Here is a 23,032-nt window from a genome sequence, read left to right as displayed (position 1 = left end):
CATTATCATATTGGAGGAAAAAATACAGAAATAAAATGAAAAGGTGGGATTCATTATTTATGTGTGCAATAATTCATCCATGTATTTATCTATTTGTTTGCATTCACATAATTCTAATTCTGGCAGCTTTGGTTCTCCATACATGTTGACTCCAATGCTTCCTTCCCACAAATTGGATGTCCTTTGGGTGGTGGACCATTCTTGATAAACACAGGAAACTTTTGAGCATGAAAAACCCAGCAGTGTTACAGTTCTTGACACACTCAAACCAGTGTGCCTGTCACCTACTATCATACCCCTTCAAAGGCACCTCAATCTTTTGTCTTGCCCATTCACCCTCCGAATGGCACACATACACAATCCATGTCTCAAGGCTTACAAATCTTTCTTTAACCTGTCTCCTCCCCTAAATCTACACTGATTTAAGTGGATTTAACAGGTGGCATCAATAAGGGATCATACTGTAGCTTGCACCTGGATAGTCTATGTCATGGAAAGACTAGGTGTTCGTAATGTTTTGTACACTCAGTGTATATATGTGTCTTTCTATAAACTAGGGTACCAGTGAGGATTTCCTATGCTGGACAACTTGTCAAAGCTGTTGATAAATCATTGATACTAATCTGCATAAAATGTTTATGGCATTACATTAAGATATAAGGGGGGAACACACAGTTGAGGTTGGAAGTTTACGTACACCTTAGCCAAATACATTTAAACTCAGTTTTCCACAATTCCTGACATTTAATCCTAGTAAAAAATTCCCTGTCTTAGGTCAGTTAGGATCACTACTTTATTTTAAGAATGTGAAATGTCAGAATAATAGTAGAGAATGATTTATTTCAGCTTTTCTTTCTTTCATCCCGTTCCAGTGGGTCAGAAGTTTACAGAAACTCAATTAGTATTTGGTAGCATTGCCTTTAAAATTGTTTATTAACTTGGGTCAAATGTTTGGTGTAGCCTTCCACAATCTTCCCACAACAAGTTGGGTGAATTTTGGCCCATTCCTCCTGACAGAGCTGGTGTAACTGAGTCAGGTTTGTAGGCCTCCTTGCTCGCACACGCTTTTTCAGTTCTGCACACAAATCTTCTATGAGATTGAGGTTAGGGCTTTGTGATGGCCACTCCAATACCTTGACTTTGTTGTCCTTAAGCCATTTTGCCACTACTTTGGAAGTATGCTTGGGGTCATTGTCCATTTGCAAGACCCATTTGCGACCAAGCTTTAACTCCCTGACTGATGTCTTGAGATGTTGCTTCAATATATCCACATAATTTTACTTCCTCATGACGCCATCTATTTTGTGAAGTGCACCAGTCCCTCCTGCAGCAAAGCACCCCCACAACATGATGCTGCCACCCCCATGCTTCACGGTTGGGATGGTGTTCTTCGGCTTGCAAGCTTCCCCCCTTTTTCCTCCAAACATAATGATGGTCATTATGGCCAAACAGTTCTATTTTTATTTCATCAGACCAGAGGACATTTCTCCAAAAATTACGATCGTTGTCCCCATGTGTAGTTGCAAACCGTAGTTCGGCTTTTTTTATGCCGGTTTTGGAGCAGTGGCTTCTTCCTTGCTGAGCAGCCCTTCAGGTTATGTCGATATAGGTCTCGTTTTACTGTGGATATAGATACTTTTGTATCCGTTTTCTCCAGCATCTTCACAAGGTCCTTTGCTGTTGTTCTGGGATTGATATGCACTTTTCGCATCAAAGTACGTAGCAGTATGAGGGCTGTGTGGTCCCATGGTGTTTATATTTGCGTACTATTGTTTGTACAGATGAATGTGGTACCTTCAGGCATTTCGAAATTGCTCCCAAGGACGAACCAGAGTTGTGGAGGTCTACAAAACTAGTTTTAATGACTCCGACCTAAGTGTATGTAAACTTCCGACTCCAATTGTACCCTGTTGGTTAGAGTGTTGGGCCAGTAACTGAAAGGTTGCCAGATCGAATCCCTGAGCTGACCAGCTAAATATCTGTCGTTCTTCCCCCGAACAAGGCAGTTAAGTTAACCCACAGTTTCTAGGCTGTCATTGTAAATATGAATTTGTTCTTAACTGACTTGCTTGGTTAAATAAAAAAAATAAAATCAGCAGTTGAAGCAATAAAGCTGCTCCATTTCACTTAAAAGCTGAGGGATGGGGCTGGAGAAATGTAACCACTCAAATTCATAGACAGGGCTATGGATGCAAGGACTGGCTGTCCATGATATCAAAATCATAGTTGGTGCGGCTGGCTTCCGAGTTGGTTGCGCACTGTGTTAAGAAGCAGTGCGGCTTGGTTGGGTTGTGTTTCGGAGGACACATAACTTTCGACCTTCGTCTCTCCCGAGCCCGTACGGGAGTTGTAGCAATGAGACAAGATAGAAACTACTAACAATTGGATACTATGAAATTGGGGAAAAAAGGGAATCAAATTTAAAATATATATATATTTTTTAAACTGACTATCCTACCGATCCTCGACTTCAGCGATGTCATTTACAAAATAGCCTCCAACACTCTACTCAACAAATTGGATGCAGTCTATCACAGTGCCATCCGTTTTGTCACCAAAGCCCCATATACTACCCACCACTGCAACCTATATTCTCTCGTTGGCTGGCCCTTGCTTCATACTCATCGCCAAATCCACTGGCTCCAGGTCATCTACAAGTCTCTGCTAGGTAAAGCCACATCTTCTCAGCACCCACCGGTAGCACGTGCTCCAGCAGGTGTATCTCACTGGTCACCCCGAAAGCCAATTCTTCCTTTGGCCGCCTCTCCTTCCAGTTCTCTGGAACGAACTGCAAAAATCTCCGAAGCTGGAGACTCTTACCTCCCTCACTAGCTTTAAGCACCAGCTCTCATAGCAGCTCACAGATTACTGCACCTGTACATAGCCCACCTATAATTTAGCCCAAACAACTACCTCTTTCCCTACTGTATTTATTTTATTTATTTATTTTGCTCCTTTGCACCCCATTATTTTTATTTCTACTTTGCACATTCTTCCACTGCAAATCCACCATTCCAGTGTTTTACTTGCTATTTACTGTACATATCTCAACTGTAAATAGCCCATCCAATCTACCTCATCTCCATACTGTATTTATTGATTTATTTATCTTGCTCCTTTGCACCCCAGTATCGCAACTTGCACATTCAACCATTCCAGTGTTTAATTGCTATACTGTAAATAATTTGCCACCATGGCCTATTTATTGCCTTGCCTCTCTTATCCTACCTCATTTGCACATGCTGTATATAGATTTTGCTACGAACTGCTTTGCTTTATCTTGGCCAGGTGGCAGTTGCAAATGAGAACTTGTTCTCAACTAGCTTACCTGGTTAAATAAAGGTGAAATTAGGCATTTATACTTTATATTCTTTAAGAATCAAATATAATTAATTTAGAAGTCAAAAAATATATGTGCAATTGCAGATTTCCCCTTTAAGCTAACGGCCTGTCCGACCCTGTAGCGCAGCTGTCAGAAAGTGTAAGATCTGCTGGCTACTAGTGTTGGAGAATTTCCAGATTTCCCAGTACCTAGACTGTTCTCCCAGAAGTAGTGAACATAATCAACATAGGGTTAATTAGCAGACAAGTGTAAGCAGAATAAGGGCTGAGCCCAGGTGAATGTACAGAGCTGGATCAACAGAAATTAGACATTTAAAAACAAAATGTAAGCAGAATCCATGGGATTGTACAGGGCTGGATCAACAGAAATTAGTATAGGCACCACAAGCCATGTATCTGCAATAAGAATAGGTTTGTACTAATCAAATAATATTTGACATATACATGTTCCCAACATAAGTGTATGTAATACATGTATTATTTGTTTGTATTAGTACCATGGTGACGCCACCAATATAATCTAAGATGAGCATAAATAAGTCAGAAGTGAGTGAACAAGCCAGAAGCGGGACAGGAAGATAATAGTGGTGAAATGCCAAGGGGTGTTAATCATTTACAAAGAGAGGAGTGTCCATATATGTTATGTAAGGGCAAAACTGTATAAAAGCAGAGTGCTGAGACTGGAGAGGTCAGTTGTTCCATGGACCAGCTCGGCTTCTGTTACTTTTGTAATAAAGTCTATTTGAATTCACGAGTTCCAGGTATCTGAGAAATATTTGGACCAATATTTCCACGACACTAGCTAACTTGAGTTGGCTAACTAGCGGCTAACATTAATAGAAGCTAGCTAGTAGCGTCACGTATCTTCAGAAACCCAGAGGAAACTCTAGAATTGCCGGTATCTAGAGTTACTATCTGGTCTCTTCACTGTTCGCCATTAACCAGGGATCAAAATCACCTTAGAATCACAGTTACCTAACTTCAAAACTAGCCCGGTCTTCTCCCCCTCACGCTTGCTATTGGTGGAAACGTACTGAACTCTTACTGTGCCCAATCGAACTGGCAAACTAGGACTGATGATTTGGTTAGCTAGACTAGGATGTATGTTTGCTTGGTTACCATGGCAACTACTGTAGCTATGTAGTGTAAACTTTCTAGCTACTTCAGTGGATGTTGAACAAATTTCTACCAGCAAATGAACACATTTATAACCATGGTATAAAAGGGATAATCAACTTGGAGCTCTATGCCTTCTCTGGAACACACCTTCCACGTCGTTCATTATTTTCCATAGAACGCATAGCCCCTCGTTGATTATCCTTTACATAATGTACGCTCTAGAATTCTCTTCAAGCCAATCAGAAACGAGTATTCCACTGTAGCCATTGGTCGGCCATATTGACATTCCCCAGTAGAAGCAGTCCTCCATAACAATGACTGGAATTCTAATAATTTAAAAGTATTTATTAAGGTGTCTGTTACAGTATAAACGTGGCAAAAACAAATGTAGACAGTTAATAAAAAAACATTTTTTTTTACAATGGTGGGGGAGTGCCAAGCCAAGATGGAGGAGCTGTGGCTTCAAAACAGAGCCCCCTGTCAGTCAACTGAGATATATATATATATATATATATATATATATATCAATGGATGCGACCCCATGTGGTCATTAACTGTTAGAAGTATGTGTGTAATTATGGAATGGTTTTGACTCTGTGCTATCTTTTAATTATTTGTTTGTGATGAAAGTAGGCCTACATCCTTTTTATTTGATAAAGCACTGATTTATTAATTAATTTGTTTTAATATTTGCTAGTAATTATGCCAATCAATAAATTAAGTCTTGTTATGAATGATTCATGGAAATGTAATGAAAATATTTATGCAATTTAATAACTAATTTTGTTTTTATTGTAGAGCATTTACTGATAATAAAGTGAAGGAAAAACTGAACTAAAGGATTATTTTTGTTTAAATTTTTAAAGGATCACACCGGAGTTAGTATGACCTGATTTTATATTTTCAATTGTCGTTTTTGGAGACCAGTTTAGATGTAATGTTTTTAATCACAAATCTATTTAAACACGTGCTTGTACGATTATTCTAGGTAAAAGGGTGGCAAAACATTTAAAAACATTTATTTGTTGGAGTGCAGTTGGAACTCACCCGCTGGTGAAGTGGTACACTCCCCCTGGTCTCGGATTGACACTTCGGCTCTCCCGGTTTATTCTTGTGCGCACTCAACGGACCAAAGAATGAGGCGAACAATGGGCAGGACGAACATTTGGATTAATTCTATCTGAATGCGAAACTTATTTTTTGAAAAATGAGCTGGCTGTTAGGTCGATGGATAATTTTTTGCATAACAGGTAAAAAAAAAAATATTTACTCACTCAGCATGTTGTTTTGTCATCTGTCTGCGAAAGCCGTGGATGCAGCCAGCAACAGTTTGACCCCTTCACTTTATTCCAGCAGCTAACGGGTCTACCTTTACAGTAGGCTTCGACCTCAAAAGTCAACATGACTTTTGGATTCCCTTCATTTTTATAAACATACTTTTGTTTGCCCACTTGTTGTGTTGGGGTATTAGTCTGACTTGCTTTATTTTTTAACCTGTGCAGTGATGGCCTTAGAGGAAAAACAAGAGTAGACTACCTATCGTTTTTTGTCCTAAATTACAGGAGGAATGTGTGGAATGAGGACGCTAGTGAAAACACGTTTATTCTTAATATATTTTGTAATTGTGGGTTGGTTTGTGTGCAGGGCTTATCTGTAAACAATACTCTCGTCTCAGTATGAGTTCCCCGTCAAAAATAAAGGTGAAATAGAAAATAGAAGGTCCCGTTATGCCTGCACCCCAATGACTCACATACACATTTAATAGGCAGAGATATGCTGGACCTCTATTATAACACACATAGAACTCTCATTCTGAGAGCCCAATTTCCCACCTTTTGATTTTTTAAATGAATATAAATGTAACCATTATTTAATTCTGTATTCTGAAGAGGTTTTTCTGTAGACCTATACAAGAACAATAAAAGTCCTCTAGGGAATCAAATCAGTGTGTTGGAATGCCTGGCAAGAAAACGTGTCAGTTGTTTGCAAGGAAAGGGCCTGATGTGGTCAGGAAGCATGGTGTGACTCAGAACTTTGACCAAGAAGAGTCTAGTAGACTGGTTAAACTATAACCAGTTTGTGTTGTCTACTCTTCAAGAAAAGAGAACATTATTTCGTTGTGTAAAAAAAATAACACTATTTGTATGGTACAGTGGCTTACGAAAGTATTCACCCCCTTGGCATTTTTCCTATTTTGTTGCCTTACAACCTGGAATAAAAATTTATTTTGGGGGGGTTTGTATCATTTGATTTACACAACATGCCTACCACTGAAGATACAAAATATTTTTTTGTGAAACAAACAAGAAATAAGACCAAAAAACAGAACTTGAGCGTGCATAACTATTCACCCCCCCAAAGTCAATACTTTGTAGAGCCACCGTTTGCGGCAATTACAGCTTGTACAGCTGAAACTGGTCCTATGAATATATACTCCAATCTCCACTGTGGAGCTTTGCAGCTCCTTCAGGGTTATCTTTGGTCTCTTTGTTGCCTCTGATTAATTTCCTCCTTGGTGGGCAGCCCTCTCTTGGCAGGTTTGTTGTGGTGCCATATTATTAAAATATTTTAATAATGGATTTAATGGTGCTCCATGGGATGTTCAAAGTTTCAGATTTTTTTTATTACCCAACCCTGATCTGTACTTCTCCACAACTTTGTCCGTGACCTGTTTGGATAGCTCCTTGGTCTTCATGGTGCCGCTTGCTTGTTAGTGCCCCTTGCTTAGTGGTGTTGCATACTCTGGGGACTTTCAGAACAGGTGTATATATATATATATACACTGAGATCATGTGACACTTAAATAAAGTCCACCTGTGTGCAATCTAACTAATTATGTGACTTCTGAAGGTAATTGGTTGCACCAGATCTTATTTAGGGACTTCATAGCAAAGGGGGTGAATACATATGCATGCACCACTTTTCAGTATTTTTTTTTGAATTAGTCCAAAATAGTCAAGTGAAAAGAAAAAAAGGTTGTTTTTTTTCAGTTCACTTCACCAATTTGAACTATTTTGTGTCTGTCCATTACATGAAATCCAAATAAAAATCAATTACAGGTTATAATGCAAAAAAATAGGAAAAACGCCAAGGGAGATGAATACCTTTGCAAGGCACTAAATACACTGAAAAAAATGCAACATGAAACAAATTCAAAGATTTTACTAAATTACCGTTCATAAGGAAATTAGTTCATTTAAATACATTCACTAGGCCCTAATCTATGGATAACAGATATGCATCTGTTGGTCACAGATACCTTCCAAAAAAAAGTAGGGGTGTGGATCCGAAAACCAGTCAGTATATGGTGTGACCACCATTTGCCTCATGCATCGTGACACATCTCCTTCATATATAGTTGATCAGGCTGTTGATTGTGGCCTGTGGAATGTTGTCCCATCCCTCTTCAATGGCTGTGTGATGTTGCTGGATATTGGCGGGAACTGAAACACGCTGTCGTACACGTCGATCCAGAGCATCCTAAACATGCTCAATGGGTGACATGTGTGATAAGTATGCAGGTCATGGATGAACTGGGATGGTTTCAGCTTCCAGGAATTGTGAACAGATCTTTGCGAAATGGAGCTGTGCATTATCATGCTGAAACATGACGTGATGGCGGCGGATGAATGGCACAACAATGGGCCTCACTATCTTGTCAAGGTATTGCTGGATTCAAAATGCCATTGATAAAATGCAATTGTGTTTGTTGTCCGTAGCTTATGCCTGCCCAAACCATAACCCCACCGTCACCATGGGTCACTCTGTTCACAACATTGACATCAGCAAAGCGTTTGCCCACGTGATGCCATACACACTGTCTGCCATCTGCCCGGTACAGTTGAAACCGGGATTCATCCATTTAGATCACACTTCTCCAGCGTGCCAGTGGCCATCAAAGGTGAGAATTTGCCCACTGAAGTTGGTTACGACGGCGAACTGCAGTCAGGTCAAGACCCTGGTGAGGATGACGAGCACCCAGATGAGCTTCCATGAGACAATTTATGCATAAACTGTCAGAAACAAACTGGTTGTGCAAACCCACCGTTTCAACAGCTGTCCGGGTGGCTGGTCACAGACAGTCACACAGGTGAAGAAGCCAGATGTGGAGGTCCTGGGCTGGTGTGGTCTGCGTATTGTGAGGCCGGTTGGACAAACTGGCCAAGTTGTCGAAAACAACATTGGAGGTAGCTTATGGTAGGGAAATTAACATTAAATTCTCTGGCAATAGCTTTGGTGGACAATCCCTCAAGTCAGCATGGCAAATGCACAAGCTCTCAACATCTGTGTCATTGTGTTGTGTGACAAAACTTCACATTTTAGAGTTGACTTTTATTGTCCCAAGCACAAGGTCCACCTGTGTAATGATCATGCTGTTTAATCAGCTTCCTGATATGCCACACCTGTCAGGTGAATGGATTATCTTGGCAAAGGTGAAAAGATCACTAACGGGGATATAAACAAATTTGTGCTTATGGAACATTTTATTTCTGCTCATGAAACATGGGACCAACACTTTGCATGTTGCATTTATATTTTTGTTCAGTATAGTTCAGTGTTTCTGGCAATTTGTTGTGAATATGGATTAGGAAATGTGTGTTTTGAGTTGAATCAGGATCATACAGTACATTCAGTAAGTATTCAGACCCTTGACTTTCTCCACACTGTTAAGTTACAGCCTTGTTCTAAAATTGATTCAAATGTTTTTTTTTTCGGTAATCAATCTACACCTCATAATGAAAAAGCAAAAACAGGTTGGTATTATTTAGCAAAAAAAAAAAAATATCACATAAGTATTCAGTACCTTTATTCACATACTTTGTTGAGTAAAGGGTAAAGTGGTTAGAGCGTTGGGCCAGTAACTGAAAGGTTGCTAGATCAAATCCCCGAGCTGACAAGGTAAATATCTGTCGTTCTGCCCCTGAACAAGGAAGTTAACCGACTGTTCCTAGGCCATCATTGTAAATAGAAGTTAACTTACTTGCCTAGTTTAAAAAAAACATATATATAGATATATATATACAGAACAAGTATTTGATACACTGCTTATTTTGCAGGTTTCCCTACTTACAAAGCATGTAGGGGTCTGTAATTTTTTTCATAGGTACACTTCAACTGTGAGAGACAGAATCCAAAACAGAAATCCAGAAAATCACATTGTATGATTTTTTTGCGTGACATAAGAATTTGATACATCAGAAAAGCAGAACTTAATATTTGGTTCAGAAACCTTTGTTTGCAATTACAGAGATCATAAGTTTCCTGTAGTTCTTGACCAGGTTTGCACACACTGCAGCAGGGATTTTGGCCCACTCCTCCATACAGACCTTCTCTAGATCCTTCAGGTTTCGGGGCTGTTGCTGGGCAATACGGACTTTCAGCTCCTTCCAAAGATTTTCTATTGGGTTCAGGTCTGGAGACTGGCTAGGCCACTCCAGGACCTGGAGATGCTTCTTACGGAGCCACTCCTTAGTTGCCCTAGCTGTGTGTTTCGGGTCGTTGTCATGGTGGAAGACCCAGCCACGACCCATCTTCAATGCTCTTACTGAGGGAAGGAGGTTGTTGGCCAAGATCTCGCAATACATGGCCCCATCCATCCTCCCCTCAATACGGTGCAGTTGTCCTGTCCCCTTTGCAGAAAAGCTTCCACAAAGAATCATGTTTCCACCTCCATGCTTCACGGTTGGGATGGTGTTTTTGGGGTTGTACTCATCCTTCTTCTTCCTCCAAACACGGCGAGTGGAGTTTAGACCAAAAAGCTCTATTTTTGTCTCATCAGACCACATGACCTTCTCCCATTCCTTCCTCTGGATCATCCAGATGGTCATTGGCAAACTTCAGACGGGCCTGGACATGCACTGGCTTGAGCAGGGGGACCTTGCGTGCGCTGCAGGATTTTAATCCATGACGGCGTAGTGTGTTACTAATGGTTTTCTTTGAGACTGTGGTCCCAGCTCTCTTCAGATCATTGACCAGCTCCTGCCGTGTAGTTCTGGGCTGATCCCGCACCTTCCTCATGATCATTGATGCCCCACGAGGTGAGATCTTGCATGGAGCCCCAGACCGAGGGTGATTGACCGTCATCTTGAACTTGTTCCATTTTCTAATAATTGCTCCAACAGTTTTTGCCTTCTCACCAAGCTGCTTGCCTGTTGTCCTGTAGCCCATCCCAGCCTTGTGCAGGTCTACAATTTTATCGCTGATGTCCTTACACAGCTCTCTGGTTTTGGCCATTGTGGAGAGCTTGGAGTCTGTTTGATTGAGTGTGTGGACAGGTGTCTTATACAGGTAACGAGTTCAAACAGGTGCAGTTAATACAGGTAATGAGTGGAGAACAGGAGGGCTTCTTAAAGAAAAACTAACAGGTCTGTGAGCACCGGAATTCTTACTGGTTTGTAGGTGATCAAATACTTATGTCAGGCAATAAAATGCTAATTAATTACTTAAAAATCATACAATGTGATTTTCTCTCACAGTTGAAGTGTACCTATAATAAAAAAATACAGACCTCTACATGCTTTGTAAGTAGGAAAACCTGCAAAATCGGCAGTGTATCAAATACTTGTTCTCCCCACTGTATATATAAAAAAATACCTTTGGCAGCGATTACAGCCTCGAGATTCTAACCCGTAGGGATGGTGCCAGTTTTTCTCCAGACGTGACGCTTGGCATTCAGGCCAAAGAGCTCAAACTTGGTTTCATCAGACCAGATCATCTTGTTTCTCATGGTCTGAGAGTCCTTTAGGTGCCTTTTGCCAAACTCAAAGTGGGCTGTCATGTGCCTTTTACTGAAGAGAGGCTTCTGTCTGGCCACTCTACCATAAAGGCCTGATTGGTGGAGTGCTGTAGGGATGGTTGTCCTTCTGGAAGGTTCTCCCATCTCCACAGAGGTACTCTGAAGCTCTTTCAGAGTGACCATTGTGTTCTTGGTCACCTCCCTGACCAAGGTCAAATCAAATCAAATTTTATTTGTCACATACACATGGTTAGCAGATGTTAATGCGAGTGTAGCGAAATGCTTGTGCTTCTAGTTCCGACAATGCAGTAATAACCAACAAGTAATCTAACTAACAATTCCAAAAAACTACTGTCTTATACACAGTGTAAGGGGATAAAGAATATGTACATAAAGATATATGAATGAGTGATGGTACAGAGCAGCATAGGCAAGATACAGTGGATGGTATCGAGTACAGTATATACATATGAGATGAGTATGTAAACAAAGTGGCATAGTTAAAGTGGCTAGTGATACATGTATTACATAAGGATGCAGTAGATGATATAGAGTACAGTATATACGTATACATATGAGATTAATAATGTAGGGTATGTAAACATTATATTAGGTAGCATTGTTTAAAGTGGCTAGTGATATATTTTACATCATTTCCCATCAATTCCCATTATTAAAGTGGCTGGAGTTGAGTCAGTGTGTTGGCAGCAGCCACTCAATGTTAGTGGTGGCTGTTTAACAGTCTGATGGCCTTGAGATAGAAGCTGTTTTTCAGTCTCTCGGTCCCAGCTTTGATGCACCTGTACTGACCTCGCCTTCTGGATGATAGCGGGTGGAACAGGCAGTGGCTCGGGTGGTTGTTGTCCTTGATGATCTTTATGGCCTTCCTGTAACATCGGGTGGTGTAGGTGTCCTGGAGAGCAGGTAGTTTGCCCCCGGTGATGCGTTGTGCAGACCTCACTACCCTCTGGAGAGCCTTACGGTTGTGGGCGGAGCAGTTGCCGTACCAGGCGGTGATACAGCCCGCCAGGATGCTCTCGATTGTGCATCTGTAGAAGTTTGTGAGTGCTTTTGGTGACAAGCCGAATTTCTTCAGCCTCCTGAGGTTGAAGAGGCGCTGCTGCGCCTTCTTCACGATGCTGTCTGTGTGAGTGGACCAATTCAGTTTGTCTGTGATGTGTATGCCGAGGAACTTAAAGGTCCTTCTCCCCCAATTGCTCAGTTTGGCCGGGTGGCCAGCACTAGGAAGAGTCTTGGTGGTTCCAAACTTCTAACATTTAAGAGTGATGGAGTGCGTTCTTGGTCACTTCAACGCTGCAGAAATTTGTTGGTACCCTTCCCCAGATCTGTGCCTCAACACAATCCTGTCTCAGAGCTCTACAGACAGTTCCTTCTACCTCATGGCTTGGTTTTTGCTCTGACATGCACTGTCAAATGTGGGACCTTATATAGACAGGTGTTTGCCCTTCCAAATCATATCCAATCAAATGAATTTACCACAGGTGGACTCCAATCAAGTTGTAGGAACATCAAGGGTGATCAATGGAAACCGGATGCACCTGAGCTCAATTTCAAATCTCATAGCAAAGGGTCTGATTACTTATGTAAACAAGGTGTTTCTGTTTTTAATCTTTAATACATTTGCACAAATGTCTGTAAACCTGTTTTAGCGTTTGTCATTATGGGGTATTGTGTGTAGATTGATGAGGGACATTTTTTATTTAATCCATTTTTGAATAAGGCTGTAAGGTCACAAAATGTGGGGCCTGAATACTTTCTGAATGCACTGTAGGTATAAATGTATTTTTGTTATGTCACACTTGTGGGTATTTTTAGAGGTTTATAAATATGTGTTTTGGAGTGCCTGGTTACATGCACGGACAGTTTTGTGTTGTTCTCTGTTAGAGAGATGCTGAGACAGGCTGACACCTTGGATCAATGGTCCCAGAATATTTTTTGATGTGTGAATCATGAGGTTACCAAGGTGTCCCACCCTGTCTGTTCTTTCTGTCCCTCTTTCTTTCTCCTCCTCGCTAGAATATAATAAACTCTTCTTCAAATCTCTAACCGCTAATTGGCTGTTCACTGGGCCTTCTGAGATAATCTCATTGGTTGGAGTCCTCACATCCCCCTCCTCCATTCTGTTGTCCACATACAGGGCCTTCATAAATTAATAATACCCCTTGACTTATTCCACATTATGTTGTATTACAGCCTGAATTTTTGCAAATGTATTGAAAATTAAAAACTGAAATATCTAATTTACATTCAGTACCAGTGAAAATTTTGGACACAGCTACTCATTCAAGTTTTTAAAAACTATTTTCTACATTGTAGAATAATAGTGAAAACATCACAACTATGAAGTAACACATATGGAATCATGTAGTAAAAAAGTGTTAAACAAAAATATATTTTAGATTCTTCACCCTTTGCCGTGATAACAGCTTTGCACACTCTTGTTATTCTCTCAACCAGCTTCATGGGGTAGTCACTTGGAATGCTTTTCCAACAGTCTTGGAGTTCCCACATATGCTGAGCACGTGTTGGCTGCTTTTTCTTCAGTCTGCGGTCCAACTCATCCTAAACCATCTCAATTGGGTTGAGGTCAGGTGATTGTGGAGGCCAGGTCATTTGATGCAGCACTCCATCACTCTCCTTCTTGGTCAAATAGTCCTTACACAGCCTGGAGGTGTGTTGGGTCATTGTGCTGTTGAAAAACAAATGATAGTCCCAATAAGGGTTGGAGTATCACTGCAGAATGCTGTGGTAGACATTGTTACGTTCCCCAGTTTCTGTGTTGTAGTTTGTGTAATTGAGTGTGTTTCAGGAGATGGTTTCCTGAAATCCCCCAGCAGCTGATTGGTCGACTCCACGATTAATTGGAGAGCTGACCCCGCCCCATCATCAAGAGGGCTATTGGCTATTGGCCGTTCTTTTGCACCAGGCGTGTGTAACAACATGCTGGTTAAGTGTGCCTTGAATTGTAAATAAATTACAGACAGTGTCACCAGCAAAGCACCCCCACACCATCACACCTCCTCCTCCATGCTTCACGGTGGGAACCACACATTTGGAGATCATCCGTTCACCTACACTGCATCTCACAAAGACACGTCGGTTGGAACCAAAAATCTCAAATTTGGACTCATCAGACCAAAGGACAGATTTCCACCAGTCTAATGTCCATTGCTCGTGTTTCTTGGCCCAAGCAAGTCTCGTCTTCTTATTAGTGTCCTTTAGTAGTGGTTTCTTTGCAGCAATTCGACCATGAAGGCCTGATTCACACAGTCTCCTCTGAACAGTTGATGTTGAGATGTGTCTGTTACTTGAACTCTGTGAAGCATGTATTTGGGCTGTAATTTCTGAGGCTGGTAACTCTAATGAACTTATCCTCTGCAGCAGAGGTAACTCTGGGTCTTCCATTCATATGGCGGTCCTCATGAGAGCCAGTTTCATCATAGCGCTTGAGGGTTTTTGGGACTGCACTTGAAGAAACTTTCAAAGTTCTTGAAATTTTCCACATTGACTGACCTTCATGTCTTAAAGTAATGATGGACTGTCATTTCCCTTTGCTTATTTTAGCTGTTCTTGCCATAATATAGACTTGGTCTTTTATCAAATAGTGCTATCTTCTGTATACCCACCCCTACCTTGACACAACTTATTGGCTCAAATGCATTAAGAAGGAAAGAAATTCCACAAATTAAGTTTTAACAAGGCCCACCTGTTAATTGAAATGCTTACTACATTATTCCATATGTGTTATTTCATAGTTTTGATAGTTGTTGTACAATGTAGAAAACAGTAAAAAATTAAGAAAAAGCCTTGAATGAGTAGGTTTGTCCAATCTTTTGACTGGTACTGTAAGTATTCAAATCAAATCAAATCAAATTAATTTATATAGCCCTTCGTACATCAGCTGATATCTCAAAGTGCTGTACAGAAACCCAGCCTAAAACCCCAAACAGCAAGCAATGCAGGTGTAGAAGCACGGTGGCTAGGAAAAACTCCCTAGAAAGGCCAATATCTAGGAAGAAACCTAGAGAGGAACCAGGCTATGTGGGGTGGCCAGTCCTCTTCTGGCTGTGCCGGGTGGAGATTATAACAGAACATGGCCAAGATGTTCAAATGTTCATAAATGACCAGCATGGTCGAATAATAATAAGGCAGAACAGTTGAAACTGGAGCAGCAGCACAGTCAGGTGGAAGTTGAAACTGGAGCAGCAGCATGGCCAGGTGGACTGGGGACAGCAAGGAGTCATCATGTCAGGTAGTCCTGGGGCATGGTCCTAGGGCTCAGGTCAGTTGAAACTGGAACAGCAGCATGGCCAGGTGGACTGGGGACAGCAAGGAGTCATCATGTCAGGTAGAATTAATCTCTTAACCTGTGTGATATGGGTGAAGTCAAAGCAATACTGATCAGAGTCGCAGTTCAGTGTTTTTGATTTTCACAACATTTTTGGACTATTGTTATTAGTCCTTTGCTTTGACACTCCAAATTGAGCTCAGGTGCATCCAATTTCTACAACTTGATTGGAGTCCTGTTGCCAATTAAAACATTTTGGGACATGATTTAGAAAGAAACACCTGTATAAGATCCCACAGTTGACAATTCAGAATGTCAGAGCAGAAACTATACCATAAAGTCCAAGGAACCGTCCGTAGATCTCCAAGATAGAATTGTGATGAGGCATATATCTGTGGAAGGGTATAAAACTACTTCTAGTGTGTTGAAAGTTTCCAAGAGCACAGTTTCTATCATTGGGAAATGGAAAAAATATGTAACTACACAGACTCTGCCTAGAGCTGAACGTTCGACCAAACTGAGCAACCGGGCAAGAAGAACCTTGGTCAGGTCAGTGACCAGAACCCAATGACCACTCTGACAGAACTACAGAGTTCCTTGGCTGAGATAGGAGAACATGCCAGAAGGACAAAAGTCTCTACAGCACTTCACCAATCTGGGCTTTATGGGAGAGTGGCAAGACTGAAGCCCTTCCTGAGAAAAAGGCACATGATAGCACTCCTGGAGTTTGCAAAAAGGCACATGAAAGACAGATTATTAGGCAAAAGAATCTGTGGTCTGATGAGACAAAAATGTAACTCTTTGGTCTGAATGCAAAGTGCTATGTCTGGAGAAACCAGACACAGCTCCTCATCCGTCTAACAACATCCCTACTGTGAAGCATGGTGATGTCAGCTTCATGCTATGGGGTGCTTTTCAGCAGCAGGGACGGGGAAACTGGTAAGGATAGAAGGAAACAATAAATGGAGCCAAATACAGGCAAATCCTTGATGAGAACCTGTTCAGAGTACAAATGAGCTTTGAGGGGGGCGAAGATGTACATTCCAACAGGACAATGACCCCAAGCATACAGCCAAAACTGTATGGCTTCAGAAAAAGAATGTGAAAGTCCTTGCTTAGACTTGAATCCAATTGAAAATCTGTGGAAAGACTTGAAGATTGCTGTTCACCGTCGCTCCCAATCTAACTTAACAAGGAAGAATGGGAGAGAATCCCCAAATCCAGATGTGCAAAGCTGATACAGTAATACCCAAGATGACTCAAAGCTGTAATCACAGCCAAAGGTGCTTCTACAATGTATTGACTCATTTGTGAATACTTATGTAAATACGATATTTCTGTCTTTCATTTTCAATACATTTGCAAAAAATTCTAGCAACATCCTTTCACTTTGTTATTATAGGGTATTGTGTGTAGATTAGACAGGTGTGAAAAAAAATATTGAATTCATTTTGAATTCCGGCTGTAACACAACAACATTTGGAATAAGTCAAGGGGTATGAATACTCTCTGAAGGCACTGTAGGATTATACTAATTCCAAACAATGCGCTGGACCATGAACAAAAGGACTAAGGGAGGGACACATTTACCCCACGGGAGGAATTTAGAAGCACGGCCCCTCTCTCCTCCATCTTTCTTTTTCTCCAACCCTCTCATATTTAAAATTTAAAAATCTATATATAAAGAACAGAACTGCCACTTTTCTCTCTCTCTCATTTGTTTTGCACTGACCAGAGGTAACTGACATCTACCTCTGACTCTGTAGGAGGAGTTGGTGAACCGCTGGTGCAGGGTCAGATATTTATTTAGCTTGAGCCTAGATCTGTTGTTAGCCGCAACTTCTAATTGGAGCTCAGTAGGAAATTTGATTGCCATAATCATGAATCACCCTGGCTCCTCTTTAGTACAAAGTGTGAATCGCAATCTGTGTAAAACTGCATCCCCTCCTTGTCTCATTCCCTTCATCTGCACTAAACTGAAAACTTGGGAAAGTGCTGCTAAGGAGAGGGCCACTGTGTAGAACCATTTGCTGTGATTTCCTCTTTTCTTGGAAATGTTTGGAGTGAGTTCCTGCTGCATGCCCCACCTAGACTGGCTGCAGAGTATACTGCTCTGGCCACAACCCCCTCACTGTTCCCATTTATCATGACAACCCCCTACCTTCCTGCTACAGTCCTGCCCCTGCCCCCCACACACGGCGGAATGTAACCTCTGTGACCTCCCGTGTACTGGAGAGAGGAGCACCCCCCCCCCCCCATCTAGATACTGTGCAAGTCACCACTTGGCAATCTCCCTGTTGGGGATTGAGTTTTTTATTTTTTTAAATTTAACTAGGGAAGTCAGTTAAGAACAAATTCTTATTTACAATGACGGCCTACCCCGGCAAACCCAGACGACGCTGGGCCAATTGTGCGCCGCCCTATGGGATTCCCAATCACAGCCAGATGTGATTCAACCTGGATTTAACCAGGGACTGTAGTGTCACCCCTTGCATTGAGATGCAGTGCCTTAGACACCTGCACCACTCAAGAGCCCAGTTGGAGTCATCATTACGCATACACACACACCCACAAACGGTTCTCAGTGGAGTCAGACCAGATGTTTTTAGGCGTTGGTGAAATCAGGTCATCACTTCCACAACAGATACAGACCCACTCCTGAGTTTTGTGGTTTAGTTAACTGAGAGGATCCTTCTGGAATCCCCCTTAACCTGTTGGATGTGCTGTGGGCTCTACTATGGGTAGAGGCTAAGTGGTGTTGGACTGGGTGCTTCTCAAAGCTGGTGTTGGAGAGCGTTCAACTGTAAAGTCTAATCTCCTTACCATTTGCATGTTTCTCTGGCTATTCAAAATATACAATACATGGCCAAAAGTATGTGGACACCTCTTCAAATGAGAGGATTAAGCAACTTCAGCCACACCCATTGCTGACAGGTGTATAAACTCGAGCACACAGCCATGCAATCTCCATAGACAAACATTGGCAGTAGAATGGCCTTACTGAAAAGCTCAGTGACATTCAGTGTGGCACCATCATAGGATGCCACCTTTCCAACAAGTCAGTTTGTCAAATTTCTGCCCTGCTAGAGCTGCCCCGGTCAACTGTAAGTACTGTTATTGTGAAGTTGAAACATCTCAGAGCAACAACGGCTCAGCCGCGAAGTGGTAGGCCACAGAAGCTCACAGAACTGTGCTGAAGCATGTAAAAATTGTACTCGGTTACTGAGTTCCATACTGCCTCTGGAAGCAAAGTCAGCACGAGAACTGCTCGTCGGTAACTCCATGAAATGGGTTTCCATGGTCGAGTAGCCGCATACAATAAAATCACCATGCGCAATGCCAAGCGTCGGCTGGAGTAGTGTAAAGCTCGCCTCCATTGAACTCTGGAGCAGTGAAAACGTGTTCTCTGGAGTGATGATTCACGCTTCACCATCTGGCAGTCCGACGGACAAATCTGGGTTTGGCGGGTGGCAGGAGAACACTACCTGCACCAATGCATAGTGCCAACTGTAAAGTTTGGTGGAGGAACAATGGTCTGGGGTTGTTTGTCATGGTTCTTGAAAGGCCCCTTAGTTCCAGTGAAGAACTGGAACGCTACAGCATACAATGACATTCTAGACGATTCTGGGCTTCCAACTTTGTGGCAACCGTTTGGGGAAGGCCATTTCCTGTTTCAGCATGACAATGTCCCCAGGCACAAAGAGAGGTCAATACAGAAGAAATGGTTTGTCGGGATCGGTGTGGAAGAACTTGACTGGCCTGCACAGAGCCCTGACCTCAACCCCATTGAACACCTTTGGGGTGAATTGGAATGCCGACTGCGAGCCAGGCCTAATCACCCAACATCAGTGCCCGACCTCACTAATGCTCTTGTGGCTGAATGGAAGCAAGCATCGAATAAATGTTCCAACATCTAGTGGCAAGCCTTCCCAGAAGAGTGGAGGCTGCTACAGCAGCAAAGTGGGGACCAACTCCATATTAATGGCCATGATTTTGGAATAAGATGTTTGATGAGGTGTCCAAATACTTTTGGTCATGTAGTGTATGTTAAAGGCCTTATATGCAGACTGCTGTTAGATATTTAAAATGTGACACCTACTTCTCTATTCATAGGACTGTGTTAACTTTATATCGTCATAATATAACATTAAATATTGTTTTGATTATTGTATTATTAAATAACCGCTTCCCCTCTATTTTCTCCCTCATTTTCTCCCACCTTGTCTGTGTGTGTATCAGTCTGTGTGTGTGCGGGGGTGCAGGTGACGGTTCGGGAGAAGAGGCATTTCGCCATGCTCTTCCAGTCGGTGGTGCTCGAGTGCCAGTACCATACGCCTTCCTCCCAGACCCCTGTGGTGCAATGGTGGTACAAATCCTACTGCCGCGACCGCACACGAGACTCCTTCACTTTTCCCGAAAGCTTTGGGGTCCAGGGGCCCGAGTTGGGTGCCGCAGGCCACCTGGAGTGCTCCGACAGCAGCCGCACCGTTCGCATCGTAGCGTCCGGCCAGGGAACCTCCATGACGCTGGCTGAGCACTACAAGGGCCGAGACATCGCCATCGTCAACAGTACTGTGGAGATTGGTTAATGAGTAGATTTGTGTTGTGATTGGAAGTTGTGTGTGGCGGTGTTTTGTAGTTTTATGAGCTTCAATGACTAGAAAGGTTGTGCTTGTGGAAATGTTGTCAGAGAAGACATACGACATGTGCAGACACGTTTAAATGCTGTTTATCCTATGTCTGTGCTTCAGTGTTATAGGCGGTGGTCTTGTCCATCATAGCCTGTCTATTATCCCAGTCTACTGTTTATGATCCATCTCCCAACAGGAAACATGGCTGCTTGTGCTCTGCTTTTCCTACTCCTGAAATAGTTCTCTGTCTCTGCTTCACAATAGGCCAGGCTACACACACACACACACACACACACACACACACACACACACACACACACACACACACACACACACACACACACACACACACACACACACACACACACACACACACACACACACACACACACACATTGTTAACGACACTGACCCCTGTTCACAATGGAGTGGTCTTCTTCACACACTGCCCTCTCTTATCCTAGTCACAATAAACCACCCCCATTGAGTTTCTTATCCAAATGAAATACCCACCTTTGTCTGCCTTTCAATAGAGAGCACCCACCTACTTTTGTGTCTCTTTTTTAACAGAACACCCTCCTGTTGTCATAATTCTTATATAGAAAGCTGTTGGATGTATGAATGAGTCAAATGTCAATGGAATGTATCATTGAGGTTTGTTCAGTGTATTGTTTGACCAATGCCGGGTGTACACTACAAGACTTTCAAAATCTTAACATCACTGAGCCTCTCACATTAAACAACCAACTTTCCTGTAGATTTGTAGGTTTGGCACAGACGGGGTGTCACACACAACAAGATTCTTCACTTGGTCTTGAGGATTCTCAATACCACCAATTTGTCTCTCGAAAACAATGATGCAATGATGTGATTAGATTGTTAACGTAGCTACTGTAGAACGAGCTGTGGTTCAAAACAACCTCAAACGTTTTCGGTCAGACATTCACGCTCGCAGAGTTGAAATATCTAGCCAACATTTTGAATGAAGTAACATTGCCTGTGAGCTTTAGAGGTGTAACGATTTGACACTTTGGCTGTGGTTAAAGGCAAGTACCAACACACATTCTGTGTGATGCGAAACAACGTCATCATTTCACTGGCTTCTTTTCTGCCGAGCTCTCATTGGCTATTGCTGATCACTTTCCTTAAAAGTTGTCGTTGCACATCTCACACTCCAAGAGCATTGCAGATTTTGTGCTGATGAAATCAAACATGTTTGAAAATATCGGGATGCCTGGGACTGCTCAAAGATGGGATCGGTAGCCCTGAGATTGCGTCTCTGACCCGCTCACATTAAACGAGTGCCAGTGACGGCCGCACGCCCTGAGTAGGCAACGACATGGGGATTTTGTCTCCGACTTCAAAAACTTGGGACAGCTAAATCGGGGCCAAAATCATGAAGTGTACACCTGGCTTAGCAGTATATCATTTTGTTACTGTATGCAGTTGTTGATTATTTGTTAAGTGTGTTTCATATGTATCATTTTTTAGAGGTTTTATAGGTTCCTCGTTTTTTCATAGGATATACTGACCATGCTCTCATATCATTTGACCTCTCACCTATGACCCTTGTCCTGACCTCTGACCCTGTGTCCTGTCCCTGTCCAGAGGCGGACCTGCGGATCGGGAAGCTGCAGTGGGGCGACAGCGGAGTGTACTTCTGTAAGATCGTCATCGCCGACGACCTGGAGGGGGAGAACGAGGGCCAGGTGGAGGTACTGGTGCTGGGTGAGTGACCACAGGAAGGGAACCCTCCGCACACAGGAGGTAAACATTAAACACAGGATTTCAACAATCTCAACATCAAAGAGGAAGGGATAGAGCAGAAATTAACAGGAATCTGAACATTCTGTTGGGGCTTTCTTATTTCGAGGTCCTCTCTGGTTTAAAAGGATTTGGGAGTTAAGGAAGTAGGAAACAAGTATACTCTTATGTATTGTCTTGTGTCTCACCTTCTGAACCTTACCACAGCAGTAAAACCCATGCACACCCTAAAACCAATGGATTTGTGCCTTTGCACCAGTCTCATATGCTGACTGTGGTGTGTGCGTTCACTTTTGTGTGTGTGTCAGTGTGTAGGGTAAGTGTATTTGTTTGTTTGGTATGGTTCATAATGGAGTGCTTAATATAAACATCCTTGCTCTAGAGGGCGTCTGCATTCCAAAGTGTACTTACAAGTGCTGCCATGACGACGGGCAGAATGGCGTGCGCTGCCCTACACACAGTTCTGATCCTCTCTGAGAGGACCCATTGTTTGGCTGAGCTTACCCTTGTAGACCTGCTGACATAACCCTGACATAGCCATACATAAACCCTTATAACCGCAGATATAGGCCGGGTAGACTTTTGTGCCACAGCATTGAACATAGACTACATAATAGAGAGTTTACAACATATATTACAGAGAGTAGTTCTAGGTTATTATTGTGAGCTATGTAATCCAATTCTTAAGCTGTTGCCATGGCAACATTCCTTTATTCGGGGAGGATGAGACTAAAGCGTGTTAAGGGTCAGTGATGTAGATGTAAAAGGAGAGAGAGAAAGAGAGCGTTATGTTGTGACACGGGAGAGGAGCTGACTTTGGCCTCAGAGTTAGTCGTCTCCCTGTGTTTTTATAATTTTCCATAGGTTCGCAAGTGGCTTAATCTCATCAACAGGAAACGATGCCCCTCCGTCTCAGTAAACAGTTGAAGTTGGAAGTTTACACCTTAGTTACACCTTAGCCAAATACATTTAAACTCAGTTTTTCACAATTCCTGACATTTAATCCTAGTAAAAAATCCCTGTTTTAGGTCAGTTAGGATCACTACTTTATTTTAAGAATGTGAAATGTCAGAATAATAGTAGAGAGAATGATTTATTTCAGCTTTTATTTCTTTCATCTCATTCCCAGTG

General features: G+C 42.2%; 1 protein-coding gene across 6 annotated transcripts in view; it reads left to right on the top strand.

The window, feature by feature from the left end:
* Positions 1 to 5,572: 5,572 nt before the first annotated feature.
* LOC109871180 (immunoglobulin-like domain-containing receptor 2) overlaps positions 5,573 to 23,032 on the top strand; it is a 30,464-nt gene continuing 13,004 nt past the window's right edge. For all 6 annotated transcript variants that reach the window (XM_020462005.2, XM_020462006.2, XM_031805370.1 and 3 more), the window contains exons 1-3: positions 5,573 to 5,711; positions 19,746 to 20,075; positions 21,746 to 21,865. In XM_020462005.2, the coding sequence (XP_020317594.1) occupies positions 5,669 to 5,711; positions 19,746 to 20,075; positions 21,746 to 21,865 (493 nt within the window). In that variant the 5' untranslated portion in view covers positions 5,573 to 5,668. The remainder of the gene's footprint in view (positions 5,712 to 19,745; positions 20,076 to 21,745; positions 21,866 to 23,032) is intronic.

This window comes from Oncorhynchus kisutch, linkage group LG26 (genome assembly GCF_002021735.2).
Source record: "Oncorhynchus kisutch isolate 150728-3 linkage group LG26, Okis_V2, whole genome shotgun sequence".
Taxonomy (NCBI): Eukaryota; Metazoa; Chordata; class Actinopteri; order Salmoniformes; family Salmonidae; genus Oncorhynchus; species Oncorhynchus kisutch.
Note: the sequence above shows the minus strand (reverse complement) of the source record. Positions and strands in the feature narration are given on the sequence as shown.